At 36.9% G+C, this 18,716-nt stretch overlaps 1 protein-coding gene across 1 annotated transcript in view; it reads left to right on the top strand.

The window, feature by feature from the left end:
* Positions 1 to 18,716, top strand: part of LOC139733754 (uncharacterized) — a 106,277-nt gene that overhangs the window by 46,488 nt on the left and 41,073 nt on the right. Inside the window, exons 7-9 of the mRNA XM_071644561.1 lie at positions 1,102 to 1,243; positions 6,234 to 6,397; positions 10,579 to 10,647. Of these exons, the coding sequence (XP_071500662.1) occupies positions 1,102 to 1,243; positions 6,234 to 6,397; positions 10,579 to 10,647 (375 nt within the window). The remainder of the gene's footprint in view (positions 1 to 1,101; positions 1,244 to 6,233; positions 6,398 to 10,578; positions 10,648 to 18,716) is intronic.

Raw genomic sequence — 18,716 nt, 5'->3', positions numbered from 1 at the left:
AGGAAACGTGTATTGCCCATGCATAAAATATTCATATCTTCAGTATTAAAATAATTATCTTACAAACTTGAAAAGCACTCTTAGAGCACAGACCTCCACCAAGCATACAGCTTATTTCCACCACTGATCTTGTTCTTCCGTAGAGATGTCATACTTTATACACACAGCATCGGTGCTGAAAGTCGCCCGATTCCCAATACAGAAGCCTTTGTTACATCATAAACCCTCAGCTGCACGGCACGCCTTGCCCCAGCAGAAACTAGAGCATGCACTTAAGTGCGCGCAGGCAAACCTCAAATACGCGCAGCCTGAACTCCCAAGTTCATTGACCCTACAATATACCTGCCAAAATATCAAAGATCCTTCGTAAATTCCCCAAAAATTCTCGGATCACCACCAAAAGTTAATCGTTTGTTACTTGTGTCATTCTCAACCTTTCCTGCAAGTTTCATCCCAATTTGTTAACTATTTTTTGAGTTATTTTGCACAGGGACAAACAAACAAACGAACAAACAAACAACAAACCAACGGTAACGAAAACATCACCTCCTCACTTGGCGGAGGTAAAAATGCTCAATGTTTCATGCATCATTGCACTCAAGAATTGACTCCAAAACATAGAATGATTCAGTACACCATACTGTTCTGTATACATGGTATACTTTATTTGAGCACAGAAAATAGCAAAAGTTGGCAATGCATCTGATAGATATGTGTGGGAAATGAATTCATCTTTATAATTTGATTTTGATTTGATTTAATAGAATCTGAATTATGAGTCACTTTACATACACTGTAGCAGGTAATGAAACAACAAATGCCTGTAAGCAAACAAGCAAGCAAGGGAACATTTTGACTCTATTCCATTCCTTCTGAAGGAATAGCCAGTGAGGATAAAGTGCCTTACACACACTGGTAGATGTAATTGATGTATCACTGCTGTCCAGGGACTTGAACCGGCGACCTCATAATTTGGAGTCCCTTGTCATATCCACTGACCCCCAACAAGTCCTTTATATAGTGTACATTGTATGTAACCTTTTTAACATTAACTCTAATCTCTCTTTTGTTGTACATTCCGTGGTGTTCTCCCTACTGCAGAAGCAGAGGTTACAAAAGTCCAGTCTCGTCCGAGAGTGTGCGTTCGTCACCATGGAGACGGACAAGGCGGAGCTGCAGCAGCAGGTGGCGGATGCGGAGACAGAGATCGCCGAGAAGGAGAAAGAGCTCCATTCCCTGCAGGGTGAGTGGTAGTGACGCCCCTCTAGGGTTCTTTTTGACATGCCTCTCTCAAATGTGGGAGAAGGTGGGTTTAATGAAACCTTTAGCATTCACATTAGTATTCACAAGTATTAGGAGTGTGTACTTTTCTTTAAAAAGCAACAATTATATGGAATTCTCTTTTTATAATCGTTGCACTACTGTGACATCACAGACTGATGTAGACTTCTTGTAAACCCACTAAACTGGACTAAATCAACATCAATGTTTACATGCCACAATTCTTTCAAACTCTATAATTTTGGAGTGGATATCCAATTTTGCTCAAACTTCACTGATGTATTCAGTAAAAAAATTCTGTATCCACTGTCCACATCCTTTGGGGAAAAAAAATCACCTCAAAATCAATTCTATGTCACGGAGTGCTGAGCCAAGTCAGGATCATGTTCACACTTTACTATCCTTCAAATGCCAATTAGCTCAAATGTCCAGACTGTTACAAAGTAATTTTCATAAGACAGGGATTATGTTTGTCCCCCATAGAAAAGAAGCATATAAGTACAGCATTACTACATGCATGACTTACTTTGTTGTCTATCTCTACATAGGTGCATTTTATCATGATTGTTTCTTATTTTCCCTTTTTATGGGGGTGGGGGAGTAGAGGAATGCTAATAAAATATATTTGCAAGTTGCAACTGAGTTCATTGGCAGCTAAAGAAGTTGCCCCGTAAGCATTTGCGCCTACTTTATGCTGCATTGTTTATTATGAATGCCTTCAACTGGGAAGTTTGACAACTGCAGCTTATCTGTTTTCGCACAGAGTTTATGACATGTTACTCACCTGATGGTGTTGTGTAAAACAAACACAGTCTCTTGTGATAATCTTTTAATAGGACTTCCTTCTCCTTTGCACTCAAAGTGAGAGTTTAACCCCTGCAGAACCAATTTTTTCCAATGCCAATTAGGTTTGCACATCATACATTTGCTCATTAGCATTCAAAAGACTTGGTGTGAAACTTACTAGGAACTTCTTTTGCCACAAATGTGCATTGTAGCCTTAAAGAAATAAATGTGATATGTCATTCTTTGTAAGTATTTCCGGATTTCCACCACACCTCATCCAAAGCTGGTTTTAATCTGTACTGTGCTTCAACTGCCAGTTGGCACAGATTATCTGGAAACCAACTGTCAATGAATATACTGTGAAACCAGAAATGTTTGCATGCATTTTGATATCGCAAATTTTGCAAGAGCCAAGATTTGTGCAATTAAAATGCCTGTGGAAGTTCCTGTTTACACCATATGCATTAATTGCCAGTTGCAATTTGCCAAAATTTCATGCCACAAAAATATCTTCTTTCACAGTAATCTAATTCTCTTCACTAGAATTCTCATTGTATCACCATGGCCTTCCTGTTGGACTGAGGTACATTGCTATGGCAGAGTGGGCTTGCTATTAACTTCAATGTACATTCTTTGTAGGTCAAGTTTTGATATGTATGTTTAATACTGAATGCAGGATGGGCAAAAAAGCTTTGCAAATTACCAACTATAAAAGAAAAAGATTAAAGGAAAGTGTCTTGGCACAGAAAGGGTGAAGGTGTTGCAGGCTCTTGCATCAAATTAATAAATTCTTTAAAGGGATGGTATAGTTTTGGTTGTAGTCGTTATGAAAGGTGGGTCCCACCTTTTATTAGGACCACTTTGTTTTTGGATATCTCAGCCATTTCAAAACCAATTATCATCTAATAAACATTGAATTCCTCTTAAAATTGTACGCTCTTTCATATCTAGTAAGTGGTTTTGAATATTGGGTTTGAAATGGCTGAGATATCAAAAAAGAGAAACAAAGTGGTCCGAATAAATGGCAGGTCCCACCTTTTATTCGGACCCCAACCAAAACTATACCATCCCTTTAAAAGCTCTTAGATCGGCAAAGCTGAGGAAGGGTTTTTATACACGGAAGTAATGACAGAGACGACAATAAATCAGTAAAGCGACAATCGTTTTTGGTAGCATTGTATGACTGATATAAAAAGAATAACTAAAAGATATTTGAGACAAATGGATCGTGTTCTCTCTCACTTTCAATATATATAAATCTCATATTTCACACATTCTCTCCTCTCTGAATCTCTCTATGTTTCATAGACTCCCTTCATTGTCTAAATGCTCCTTTACCGCATTCTTTTCATCTCTCTCTTTCACTTTCTATGGTGTCTTTCCATCACTCTGACATGCACTCCATACTGCCCTACTTTGGCAAAAGGAAGCAAGTGACAAAAGTGACATTTCTCGTAAAAGAGCAAAAAGTGTCTGTCATTTACACTGACGTCAATGGACTAACATGATGTTTTATCTAACATATTGCTTAGTAGGATGAGTGTTTCTGCGTGAAATTTCGCCTGGAAGAAGAGCTCATTATGTGAATTATGAAAACATCAGTAACTCAAATACGGATGGTATGTCATTTGCTTCCTTTTGCCAAAGTAGGGCACCATACTTCTCTGTCCTTCTGTTTTGCTCAGTGTGTCTTTTCCTGTTCCTGTCTGAGCATGGAGAAACATATCATATGTTTGTCAGTCTGGATACTACCAGCTCTGCAAGACTTGCTGAGACCAGAAACTGTCTTACATGAGTTGCTGCAAAAAAAAAAAAAATCTAATTCATGGTCTTGTAGCCTCTAGACTGGACTTCTGCAACAGTCTTCTTTGCTGGCCTGCCATTGTCATCAATCAAATGTTTCCAGGCTGTACAGAATGCTGCTCTGAATCCCTTCTTACAGGCACCAAGAAGTTTGACCATATCTCACCAATACTTTGTGAGCTTTATTGGCTGCCTGTGCAACGCATAGTGCAGTATAGGATCTTGCTGCTTGCTAGTACTTTCTATTCAAGACTCTTCATAACTTGGCCCCAGCTATGTGTCTGCACTAAACATTGACTGTACATGTACATGTACCCCAGTGGCAGCCAGGACTGTATTTATGTTATGCAGGAATAATTCTTCAAGTGTCCATTGCCCGCCTAAAAACATACGGGAATGAGGTCTTCTATCCAGTTGTTCTGCATAGTCTGTGGAATACTCCACCAATCCAGCATTGGAATTGTAAACAGCCTTGATACTTTCAAATTGGAACAAAAGACCTGCTGTCATTTCCAGCAACTTTGTGACTATTGTGTGGCATAATTGTGTGGAGCCGGACACCTTTGAATGTTCTTTGTGCAGAAAAATGGCGCAATACAATGTTGTTCGTAATCATTTTCAGCATCATCATCGGTGTGTCTGTCCATCTCTCTCTCATTGTCAGCACCGAGGTCAATGTTCATTTGTCTGTTCATTTCTCTCTATAAAGATACTACAAACTTTAAATCTTTCTTCTTCAGTTTCAATCTGTCTGTCTGTCTGTCTGTCTGTCTGTCTGTCTGTCTGTCTGTCTGTCTGTCTGTCTGTTTTGTACTCAGCACCAATCACAATGTTCCTTTCTCTGTTGTGCCTTTCCATCTAAAGTTACTCCAAACTTTATCTCTTCTTTCTCTGTTTGTGTCAGTCTGTCTCCCACAATTCATACCTACATTTCTTTTCAATAGTGACAGTGCACACTTTATTCTCCCCAGCAGAGCAAGTTACAGTGCTGAAGCCCCAGTATGCCCCCGACCCTCAAGATGACTACATGGCAGACTTCTATCTTTCTATCTATCCACCATATCTACTGTATCTATCTGTCTGTCTGTCTGTCTTTATATCTGTCGATATAGCTATTTGTATCTCTCCGTTTCTCATAAGTAATGCGTACCTCTTTTTAATGACACTCTCTGTCCTCCTGGCAGACTTTATGTATCTATTTATTTATCTATTTATCTATGTATTCTGTATCTATTTACCCTATCTATCTACAGTATCCATCTACGTATATTATATTAATCTGTTTATCAGTCTGTCTATCTACAATGTATCTATCTATCTATCTATCTGTCTATCTGTCTATCTATCTGTCTATCTGTCTATCTATCTATCTATCTATCTATCTATCTATCTATCTGTTTATATCGTATGTCAATCTATCTATCTACCTATCTATCTATCTATCTATCTATCTATCTATCTATCTATCTATCTGTTTATCTAGTATGTCAATCTATCTATCTGTACATACCTATCTGTGTGTTCATTTATTTATCTAGCTATATCTGTCTATCTTTCTATTTATATATTTCTCACAATTCATACCAACATTTTGAATGATACACACACATTCTGTTCTCCTGGCAGACCAAGTAGCAGCCCTGAAGCCCCAGCTGGCCCTGTCTCCCAAGATGACTCCAGCAGACTTCTATCTCTCTCTGTATCTATCTATCTATCTATCTATCTATCTATCTGTCTATCTATCTATATATCTATCTATCTATCTCTCTATCTATCTACTGTATCTATTCATGTGTCTATATACTTTGTATATCTGTACCCTATCTATTTATTTATTTATCTATCTATCTATCTATCTATCTATCTATCTATCTATCTATCTATCTATCTACTGTATCTATTCATGTGTCTATATACATTTGTATATCTGTACCCTATCTATTTATTTATCTATCTATCTATCTATCTATCTATCTATTTATTTATCCATCTGTCTATCTATCTATCTATCTCTCTATCTATCTACTGTATCTATTCATGTGTCTATATACATTTGTATATCTGTACCCTATCTATTTATTTATCTATCTATCTATCTATCTATCTATCTATCTATCTATCTATTTATCTATCTGTCTATCTATCTATCTATCTATCTCTCTATCTATCTACTATATCTATTCATGTGTCTATATACATTTGTATATCTGTACCCTATCTATCTATCTATCTATCTATCTATCTATCTATCTATCTATCTCTATCTCTATCCATCTTTCTATCAATATATCTACATTTTATCCATCTATCTGTATATCTTTCTATTTCTCACAATTCATACCCACATTTTGTTCTCCTGGCAGACCAAGTAGCAGCCCTGAAGCCCCAGCCCACCCCGGCCCCCAAGATGACTCCGGCAGACTTCCGGGAAAAGGTGGTGAAGGAACTTCTGAAGACCGAGGTGGATTACGTGCGGGACATCAAACTCTGCCAGGAGGGATTCATGACCGTCCTGCAAGAGAACCAGGTAACGAGAGAGATATGGGGAGAGATATGAAGATCAAAACATAGATATACATGTACTGCAGATAGGTTGTTAGGTGGGTAGATAGATAGATTAGATAGATAGGTGAAGATACAAGGAGAGATATGAGGATCAAGAGATAGATAGATAGATATATAGATAGAGTATACATCTGTAGGTGGGTAGATAGATAGATTAGATAGATAGGTGGGGATACAATGAGAAGGGGGGCCGGGGGGAGTGGAGCAAGAGAAAAAGAAAGGGTTGAGAAAGGGGAAAATATGACATTGGATGTATGCTAGATGTACAAGAACGTGTCTGATACAAACATAAGGTTGCATACAATGCATTTGACGAGTGATCAATTAATAGAATACCTGGAATGAGAGATGAAGAGAAAGAAAAAAAGGTGAGAAAGAGATACAATATTAGACATAGACAAAGTTGGATTAATTGCTTTGTTGATATAGACAGCAACATACAGTAGGGGTAGAGAGAGAAAGATTACACACAAAGATTGTGACAGAATAACATTAGTGTGATTTTATGCCAGTGTACTGTAATGGAATAATCAGTTGAAGATACACTGTACACACTAGTTTGGGAAAATACATTTAATGAATAGATTGAGAGACTGAGCTACATGTACATTGTATAGTGTGTACGTATTTGTAGAAATTACAGAAACTAGTGAATAGGCAAACAAATAGATATCTGTCAAATGTTGGAATGAAAAGAGGAAGTGGGAAAACGGAAAATGGTTGCTCGGCTCCATATTTCCTTATATCATACCTGTTTTTTGTTTTCTTTGTCTAGATTAATCACATATTATTGCCGTATATTTCATAAACAACAGCATGCAATGGTGGTGAACTGCTACAAGCAAAACCTCACTAATTTATGTGGAGAGAACTTGCAATACATACAAATAGAAATCAAGCAATCCGTGATGTGTACATGTAATTTGCCGCTCATGATTTGTCCCTCACCAAAGTGTGTTTGAATGTTGTCTTCTGCTTTATACTGTTTAATCACAATTGTGGGTAGCAGACACCAATCCATTAGCCGCGACTCAGTAGGCATGCATGCCCATTTTTTATCTAGTCCATGTGCTTACAAACATTGTACACTATACGCTCCACATGTGACATTTACAGTATCATTAACCATGATGTCCTAAACAGTATTACACCGTGTTTGCTTGTTATGCATGAGTAGTCAGATTGCTCCAGAGCAAACATGAAAAGAGATTTCATCTATTAAACAAGTCCATTTTTCATGTGAAGCATGCAATATACTGTTTATGTACATATAGCTCAATTTGACTTATTTCCCTTGTGATATGGTAGAGGAGCGCAGGAAAATATCATCTCCATGTTACTGGAGTTTGATTAGATACCACTTCTGAAATATAAAAGAGCATACCGTTCTAAGAGGAATCCAAAGTTAATTTTATGAAAATCAGTTTTGTGATGGCTGAGATACAACATTGTATCATAAAACAAAGTAAAATAGAATGGTCCTTGAAAAGCTAGGTCCCACCTTCTATTAGGACCCTCTTTATACAGAATATTTGGATATCTCAGCCATTTCAAAACCAATTTTCATCGAATACACTTTGAATTCGTCATAGAATTGTACGCTCTTTCATATTTCATAAGAGGTTTCTCATTATCTCACAAAAAAAGTTGGAAACCTGAAGCCTACAACGTATCTCAACCTAAACTATACCATCCCTTGATAACAGGATGGCCAACAGTGACCTGTTTCAGAAATCACTTCTCAAAATCATTCTTTTCCTTGAAAATTTGGAGGTGAAAAGGTAAACATGTATTCAAGATTTCAATCTTATTCAATCAATTCTTTTTCTAAATAGTTTTTTTTTTCTGTAATATCCCCACTATTTTTTATTAGATTTATTGTCTTGATGTTAATTTCTGCCCCTTTATCAGGCATTTTTTAGATTGATACATTGCTAGATTAGCAATACTCACTGATAATGTTGGCCAGTCCTAGGTTGAACAATATCTGAACATTTTTTACCCATGCACATTGTCCCATCCAATTTCAGTGCAGTACCTTGTCATTTATCTGATAAATTGACAAGCTTGCAAGCCAATGGACAATAGAAAGTCGGAGAACAATAACTACATGTTGAAAGATAATAAACCATCTTTAAAGAGTGCATATCACACAAAAAAGAGGATTAATTGATGAATGAATTGCATTGTATATGTTGTGAATACATGGTGTGTATATTGTGCATATCATTAAATATGACCGCCCAGCTCAAAACCCACAAAAATTAGGCCGAAATGAATTTCCACCTTTCTGCATAGTTGAAAAGGGAGTAAGCTCTTATCTTTAACATGATAACTTGTTATAATTGGACCATCCTAACCCATTCAAAAAGTAATCGATATAAGAGAGAGTCCGAGAGACTGCAGTTTCATAGAAAAGGGAGAAAAGAGGATTTTATAATAAGATTAAGGTCGCTCAGGCATGCTGTGCAGAAGTATCAATGAAAACACATTTTATTTCCCTGCAGTGCCTGTTCAAAGAAAATATGTTACAGGAAAACTCGGTATCTCGATTTCAGTTTTGTTTTAAGCCACCAAAGTTTTGACAGACAGGAGAGGAAAGGTTACTCTCCCAAAGTAAGACAAACTTTAAAAATTGCGACTGTCAAGAGCCTAAATGACACTTGTATTTAATATTATTATTATTATTATTGTTTTTTTTTTTTTTTGTTACACAATCCTAATCTGCCTTGTTTTGTAGGTTTTGGGCTTGGTATTCATGAATGTCCCCCACTTCCCCCCCCCCCCCAAAAAAAAAAAAAAAAAAAGAAAAAGAAAAATGTGTATGTACAGGTGCATATATCCATACATACCTACAATGTACTAGGTGTTTCAAAAAACATTTCCCACTTTTGATCATAAATATTTCAAATACTATTCATTCGATAAAACTGTCATTGATATGAGTAATAGCTGGATAGTGTACAATTTGGTTGAAGGTGATTTGCATGTGAAAGCATAAATCAATTACATTAAATCTAAGATTGATTTTGAAGTAAGGTTTCAGATTTTGGTCAAATTTTAACCCCCTGTACAAAAATTGAACTTCGCACAGGAACCAATGATGTGTATGTGAGTGTGTGCTGACAATGGCCCTGAACAATGGACATGCCTGAACCACCTGTTGACTAGGCGTCAGTCTGGCGCTCCCAGGCACATGAATGCTTAATCAATAATTCATGTGGATTGCCCTGGGCACTGCTAGTCTGAATTCATGCACGGTAAAGTGCTTGCAAACACGACATTTCATTCCAGCTGGCAATCATTTTCAAATTTTGCTTTACATATCACTAGATTTGGGATATAGATAAGCATAAATGATCTAAAGTTCCTCATTTTAATACAACTGTCTACTAATTAAATAGTCTGACAAATTTTTCGCTTTTTCGATACGAAGAGATCATTTTGGTAAAGAGTTCAGCAGCAATATCATTGGGGCGATTTGTTTCAGAGTAGATTTATTTAAGGCTCCATATACACAAGTGTATATATACTCTAATTGATTTTTCTTTACTTCCTGTCACCACGTTTACCATAGAACAATAGGAATTCATTGTGATTTTGTTTTTCAGAAGTAGGGAGAGCACTGACGCGACTCAACGACAGTATCGACAGGCGTTTGACTTTACCCAGATACTGCCAGAGGCTGAATAAAGACTAGTTGTGATAGTGGAATTTCTCATGAATAAATAATGAACCATTCAAACCCTGGCCATTGTTCAAGACCATTGTCAAGATGTTAACCACACACTCCCATACACACCCATTGACCCGTGTGCAAAGTGAAATTTTGTACACAGGGTTGAAAATAGAGCAAAGTCTGGAACCTAACTGTGAAATTAATCATGGATTTCATGAAACTTGTTTATGCTTTCATATTTAAACCACCTTCAACCAAATTGTACATTATTCAGCTATCACTCATATCAATGACAGTGTTATCTGATATATATTTTTTGAATTATTAAGAATCAAAAGTGGGAAATGTTTTTTGAAACACCTAGTATGTACAATATGTTACTTTATATGTGAATGTAGTTTCCATTGTGGTTGCCCTCATGCTTGTGTGTTGTGGCTGTCATGTGATTTGTTTCGTCCAATCAGGTGGAGATCAGTGCGCTGCTAGTGGCACAGGCCGAGGAAGAAATGGAGCGCACTGGTGAAAAGAAAGCGGTTAGACCCCAATCACATTCCCCTTCAAACTCCTGGTGACTGAAGACTAATCCAAACTCCACCTTCACACCCATGTCTTACCTAACATCAGTATGCCTGTGTCTTTTTCAAACTAACCCAAGCCTATTCAACCACTCTCACTTGCAGTCATGTAGTCTCTAACATTTTGTGAATATTCAGCATTTTATCACTCACAGCTTAGGGAAGTAAGCTCAGCGTAGTCAGTACCGACTCTATGTGTGTACAGTACATCCAACTCTACGCAAATCTGGTGTGAAAGCCCCTTTCAGACTGGAGTCTTCGCTGTAGCCAATGCTCTTTCAACTGTCACATGAGTGTTACACAAAGCAAAGCCAGTTTACATGTATAGTCTTGCCGAGGTGCTTTCACTTCCGAAAGCAACAGGGTAGCATAATCTTGTCAAGTCATCTGTATTGACTCTATGTTAAATCCACACAAATATTGTGTGAAAGCCACTTCACCGTTGAATTCAATCTGAAGTATTTGTTGTCACCGATGCTGCTTTCATCTGTCACTTTTCAATGTTTATCGTCCAGCCTAGGTGCTTTCACTTCAGAATCCTTGGTGGGTTATATTACAAATCTTTAATAATGATGTTCGAATTTTTGAGAAAAGAATGAACAATATTAGACTCGCTACATTCTTGAGTTTACCATCCCTCCTTCACTGTGCCGAACATTGGTTAGTTTCCCAGATCAGAGGGTATTAGCAGACAATTAAAATCCACAATGCAATGTGGCATAATGGACAAAGTGACAGGCATCGAAATGTAGAACTGGGTCAAGGCGCTAAATACAAATTCAGCCCTTGACATTTAGGGTGCACCAGAAGCAAAGCACTAAGGCCCGAATTCACGAAAGTGGTACAAATGAAACCATGGTTTAAACCATGGAAAAAAACCATGGAGCACCAAGTGTCGCATGGAATATTTCGTTACGATATCAGCCATTCCGTCGATGAAATGATTATTTTGTAACGAAATGACAACATTTTGTAACTAAATGAACATTTTGTCCACGAAATGATAATTTCGTTAACGAAACGGTCATTTTGTTGACGAAATGACCAATTTCGTAACGAAATATACTGTGCGACACTTGGCGCTCCGTGGTTTTTGTCCATAGTTTAAACCATGGTTTCATTTGTACCACCTTCGTGAATTCAGGCCTAAGTGTTTATTTTGCAGTACAGGTTGATTCGAGCTAGATTTAAAGATCAGAATTCATGACAGCAAGATGAAGTTTACTTGGTTCTCTTTGAAAGTGAGTACCCACAGATTCACTGCAGAAACTATACCTTTGTTGCATCAATGACATTTCAGTTTGACAGATTTTTCTGTAGAGAGAGCAATCACGTTGCAAGACCAAGCATATGGAACCATGCATGATACACGCATGTCACAAAACTTGTTTTGCCCATCATGCACGATTATAATTGCATTCTGAATTTACTCATTGCAGACTAACAAAAAAGGGAAAATAAAGAAAAAATATTGAATGTTTATTTGCACATTCATCCAATCACAATCATGCTTCATAAACTGTTAAACATTGTTCAGCATTTTAAATTGAATTATGATACAGTACTCAGCAGAGGTCGTGTAGTACACTATCCAGTATAATTTAAAACAGTGTGATGTGGACTTTAACAACACACCACCACCAACAGCAGCAACTACACACTACTAGATCTTTATAGCTAGGTGAAACTTAAATTCTCCTGTACAGCAACAACACCAACAATAGCACACAGGTATATTATAATAGCTAAGATGAAACTGAAATTCTTTTGCACAACAACATGCTAGTAGACCATGGCTTCATGAAACTTATGAATTCCTCTGCACCAGACATGAGAGTTCCATTGTATTCTTTGTAACCTGGTGTGTATTGCCACATTATTATAGCTTGGAAAGATTTCCCCTTTTTCTTTTTCATTTTTTTTTTTCCTGGGATGCCAGGTGGAATAGCAGACAAATCTATGCCACGACTATTAAACTTATGTGTTTTTTTCTTTCACATGTGTTTGCCAAAGATGTAAACATTAAAAGTATTCTGATTAAAATCACAGTTGAGAGTAGATTTTGTGTGATTCTCCTGGCAGGGTACATACTGTACAGCCATTAGTCATGTCTCATTTTCGGTACACGTATGTGTAAAGCAAGCACAATTTGATGCAATTACGCATAATTAAATCACAATCTAGAGTTGGGTACAGTCAGCAATACATAATGAATTGCAATTAAACCATGCACTTTATGGCTTTGGTTACGCATAATTGCACTCAGGTGCACTCAAAATCCACACAGGATTGTCCATTTATGTTCTAGTCAGGTTTTCACTCAGTGGTCTTAGTTAGTAGTCAAAGTTGCAGTCTTTGAATGTACCACAACCTTCTCAACCAGGACATAATATATTCTAAAATGGAAACTTCCATTGTCCCTCAGTGATATCTAAAATGTATAACTTAATACAAAGAAATAATCACACAATATTTTCATTTTCCCCACCAGTCAACAAACACAATGAAACACTGGCCATTACCATTGCCATGTGGTTCTATTTTGGTTCAGAAAAATAAAGACTTTTTGAATTTTTTAACAATTATGGATATGTTAATATCAACACCAGAGAAATGGATAGCAATTGATTGAAAGCATGGGCATGTGTAGCACGTTGCCAAGAATGCCTTCTTCAAATTGTAATTTGAAGATCAAAAAATTGCAAATTTTTGACATCTGATTGTTGTGCATCGCATGTGTGAGCATGCATTGAAATTTTAATGGAATGGAGCATGAAGTGTCTTTTCTTTCATCCGCGCCGACGTGCCGGCAAAGTGGGGGAATTTTGTCAGCAAATGTTCAGTAGTGCTCGCTATCAAGCCAGGCTTTACTGTTGCTGTTTTAGTTTAGTCTTTTGATACCTTTCAGGGGATCGTACATTTCAATTTGATAATAGCGAGTGGAATGACAGATGACTCGGTGAAATCCAATCAGAGTATGCTCCCCGAGAGTAGAGATTATATTCCGTTGATTCACCATGGAAATCATATTTCACCACCCGTGGGTGTGTCATGTTAATGAGGTTCAGGCAACATTCTATTCTTTTGCCCTGTCTCTCTCTCTCTCTCTCTCTAGATATCTATTACAATGCATATCTCTCTCTCTCTCTCTCTCTAGATCTATATACATGTATCTTTAATAACACAGTATCCCTCTAGGTCAATTTAAAATGCAATATCTCTCTCTCTCTCTCTCTTCCTATCTATCTATCTATCTATCTATCTATCTGGTATTTATCTAATCTGTCTGTCTATCTATCTGTCTATCGATCTATCTATCTATCTATCTATCTATCTATCTATCTATCTATCTATCTATCTATCTATCTATTCATCTATCTAATCTATCTGTCTATCTATATATCTATCTGTCTATCTATCTATCTATCTATCTATCTATCTATCTATCTATCTAAACACAGTGTCTATCTCTCTCTCCCATGTGTGAACCTGTTGCCCCTGTGAAGTACAGCATGTATTGCAGCTTTCCATAGACTAAATAGTATTGAGGTACATCAATCTCCATTTAACCCTGTCTGTGCCAGGGACTTTGGACAGTGTGTACAATGCTATGGGGTTTTCTGTACCAATCAGCACTCAAAGCTCACAATGGATTGAACATTGGGTTAATTGATCTTCCTATCGAGCATCTCATTGTCCTGTTATTTCTCTGACTAATACCAACTTGATACTCTGTACTCTCATGGTCGGATATCCGGGTATTTGTGTAGCTGGACCGGAGTCAATACAAACCCATGATTAGCGCATGATGGGCAAATTTTTTTAATGAATTCATCTACTTTTCTTCCATAATTGCCTTTGACGTTCCATGAAACTGTCAGTTGTAATCCATCATAACAATTCTGATAGCTACAATAATTTCATTGTTATCATAAATACTATGTAAGAGAATGGTAGATGGAGGATTTCGAACGCCGACGCTGTGTCATCTGTATAATCACCACATAGATTTGTATCACTGCATTCACACCGATTCACACTCCGGCTCTGCACATGTACTGTATAGGCAAGCTGTTTGTTTTCACTCGGCTATACCGAAAGTAACATACATGTACTATACTGTACCCAACCCATCACTAGGATTGGAATAATAGGTAGTTGTGTGTATTATCATCCACTGCTACAGAAACCACAAACCTACAGTGTGTACTGTACATCATCTAGTCACACACCTCTCTTTCTCCCCCTCCCTTTCTTTCTGTCTTGTCTTGTCTGTCTGTCTGTCCATCTCTTTATATATCTCTCTTTGTCTCTGTTGCTTGCTTCTCTTTCTATTTTTCTCTATCTGTCTGTCTGTCTGTCTGTCTGTCTGTCTGTGTCTCTTTCACATCATTACATGTTCCTATCACCCAAACGTGCACAGGAATGTATATGACACGTCTGTCAGTGCCATGCTCTGGTCTGTGGATGCTGCACTATACAAAGAGAGAGAGAAAAAAAATATATATATAATATACAGTGTATATAGAATGTTTCCTAACATACCTTGTATTCACTTACTTTTATTTTTCTGCTTTCTTTCTTTCTTTCTTTTGTAGCCTTCACTGCTGTATTGTATAATATTCTGTGTTTCTGACCTGAAGGGTTTCCTTTTTCTCCCACAGCTCTCGTTAGGGGACGCTAATGATGTTTTTTATCACATGTTGATACAGATCTTTCCCTCATGCTTTCAAAGTAGAAGAATGCAGATTTCTGCTGCAGCCTTCATTCTCTTCTCTGGTGGCTGGTCTAATGAGACTTACTACCACTAATAAAATGTTCTTTCTCTTTCTTTCTGCACAGATTTTCCACCACCTTCCACTCTTTAACTATCTCATTGGCACAGATCATATATTGTATGTTTTAATGTTAAGACTTTATGCAGATTAGATTTGCAGGTTAGATCAGTCACCTGTTTTTAATTTTTTTTTTTTTTTTATATATGTTGCATTATGAAAGAAATACAGTGGCAGCATCATTTTCTAGAATAAAGTGTAAAGGAACAAAACAAAACAAAACAAAACACACCCCGCAGAGAACAAAGTATGTTTTGTGTGTCTAGTATTTTTGCTGTTGAAGAAAGGCGAAAGTGTTTTATTTGGCCATTGGAATCATGAGATATTGCAAGGGGTTTGAATCTTGTCAACTTTGAAATACAAAAACATAAATCAATAAAAGAATAAACTTGCAAACCATTTCATAGTTGTTTCAAGCACTTTCCCCAACTCACTCAGCAAGATGGCAAGGAAGTATTGTTGACTCCATATTCAAAACTAATGCTACACTATGTGTGTATTTCTTGGACTAATGAAAACTCATTGTACCACCAGAGTTGTTAAATGCAAATCATCATATTTTTCATGTGCTGTCCTAATTTTTGTCCTGGGTAATGTGGTGGTGGTGGGGCGCTGATTTCATTTTTTTTTGTAAAGCATTCTTTCTCTCTTTATATTTGTTGTTTGTTTTTTTTTAGAGAGAGAAATGTTTAAAAGATAATATTTCAAAGATTTATTGCAGGACTGCATGGAATCCTGTATGGTTTTTACAGATATGGTACCATGACACCCTTTCTGTATTACTTCTTATTACTGCTGTAGACAAACTTATTCACATTCTTTTACTGTCATGGTTAAACCAAGAGCACTTTATGTCACTTTTTCTTTTCTTTTCCTTTCACCAATGTTGAGAGAAGAACCCTCATTTTGATATTAAGTTATCGTTTATTACATGGAATATTATTGGAAAAGTTGCTCTATGCAGGAATAGTGAAAAATGGGTGCCTTACTGGTGTCAAGTCAAAACAAAAGCAAGAGGTTTTTTTTTTCTTTCTAATATATTGAAATATTTTGCATGAGAACAATAATTTTCCCTAATGACAAGAAAGCTTTTTAACTTTGTCCCAACCTAGCAACAGCTAATGAATGTCAAATTAATACAGACTTACTGAGCAAGGAACCATGAACAGTGTTTGCAGTGTTATTTAGGGTTTTCTGTGCCAATCAGCACTCTAAGCACTCAAACGGTTAAAGCTTTGAATTCATAATGAATGCACAGCAGTTAGGGTGAATGCCAAATTCTCTTGATCATCTGATTAGAAAAATAAATAAAAGAAAATTTATGAAAGAAATAAATCACCCATAGATCACCCATAGATCCATCTCTGTAACACCTCCCTGTACATACATACCATTGGTGTATGTTTGGTACAGCTTGTACATGTACAAGGAAGAAATTGCATCTCTGATTGAATACTGCAAATTTCCTTCCTCTATTTTTTATGCCTCCGCCACGAAGTGGTGCCGGAGGCATTATGTTTTCGGGTTGTCCGTCCGTCCGTACGTCCGTACGTCCGTCCGCTTTCATTTACACGATAACTTGAGTAATATTTACTGGAATTTTACCAAACTTGGTCCAAGTATGAAGTATGATGGGGCAATGATTTGATTAGATTTTGGGTGAAATTGGCTAAAGGTCAAAGGTCAAAGGTCAAGGTCAAATCATGAAATTGCATCCGTTTACGCGATAACTCAAGACTGGATGGAGCAAATTTCACCAAACTTTGTTGGAGGATGATGTATGATAGGACAATTACTTGATTAGTTTTTCAGTGAAATCGGACAGAGGTCAAAGGTCAAAGATCAAGGTCAAATCCTAAAATTTATCTGTTTACGTGATAACTCAAAACTGGATGAAGCAGCTTTCACCAAACTTGGTCCAAGGATGATGTAGGATGGGACAATTAGTTGAGTAGATATCAGTGACATTGGCAAGAGGTCAAAGGTCAAAAGGTCAAGGTCAAATGCTAAAAATGTTGCTATTTCCCCCATATCTATGCAATGCCCGCAGTTATTTTCTTGAAACTTAGTGTAGACATGTGCTACTGCGTAAAGATTCTCCAGAGAGAGTTTCATGTCATAAGGTCAAAGGTCAAAAGGTCAAAGGTTAGTTGAAAATGTTGCAATATCACTTTTCTCGCAAGTGGTTCAATGTATCTTCATGGAACTTGGTACATATGCATGTACTGACTGGCAGGGATTATCTATTGAATTTAGGGGTCATGGGTCAATATTCAGGGGGTCAAAGGTCAAGGTCAACTCCTCAAAATGTTACTATTTCCCTCATACTAGTTTATGCAATGATTGCATTATTAGTTTTAAAATTCAATATATGTACATGTACAACCTGTATTGCTTAATGGAGATTCTCTTGGAAATTTTCAGCCAGAAGGTCAAAGGTCAAAGGTTAAGGGTCAAAGGTCAGGTTTAAATTAAAAAAAAAAAAAGTTGTATTTTGTACTGTAATTACACTCTTTCTTCATACCGGTACCTTGGAAATTATACTCAATGCATAAACTTATACACTATTGTAATAAGGTCGGTCAGAAGTTAAGTAGAAATTTTCAATTCCCCAATATGTGTACCTGCACTCTTTGATAGACAATTATAGCAAACCCAGATCATGGAAAGTGAACATTCAAGATATTTCTGACAAACCTGTCATTTCGATATTTTGCCAGTTATGTGAAACTGTCATCACACATTGTGAAGACATTGTACTATACACCTATTGGGAGAATCATGCATTATGGCGGAGGCATCAGTCGCCATAGCGACATTTCTAGTTTTTTTTTTGTTTTTTTTTGGTCAATTTTAACAGAACGGCATGCAAAGAAACTTCCCCATTTATCAAAGTCTCCTTGATTCAGCCACAGAAGTGATGTTAATTTCACTGCATCTAAAAATATTGATTCTTAATTACTGCATAGTAATGTGTTTAAGGTACACAAAATGATGAAATCTGTAGTATGGCAGACATGCCCACCTTTGATGTAAGCTTCCCAAAAATTTGTAATGGTAGGTTCTATTTTAAGAATAAAATTTTGATGCCCTTTCTCACTTTTTCTCCCCATATCTCCATCTCTCTCTATAATATAATTATCACTCGCTGTATATGTCTACTATGACTAAACAATCTATATTTCTGTCAAA

Source organism: Diadema antillarum, unplaced genomic scaffold (assembly GCF_040938485.1).
Source record: "Diadema antillarum isolate AM-2024a unplaced genomic scaffold, OU_Dant_1.0 scf00000025, whole genome shotgun sequence".
Lineage (NCBI taxonomy): Eukaryota > Metazoa > Echinodermata > Echinoidea > Diadematoida > Diadematidae > Diadema > Diadema antillarum.
Note: the sequence above shows the minus strand (reverse complement) of the source record. Positions and strands in the feature narration are given on the sequence as shown.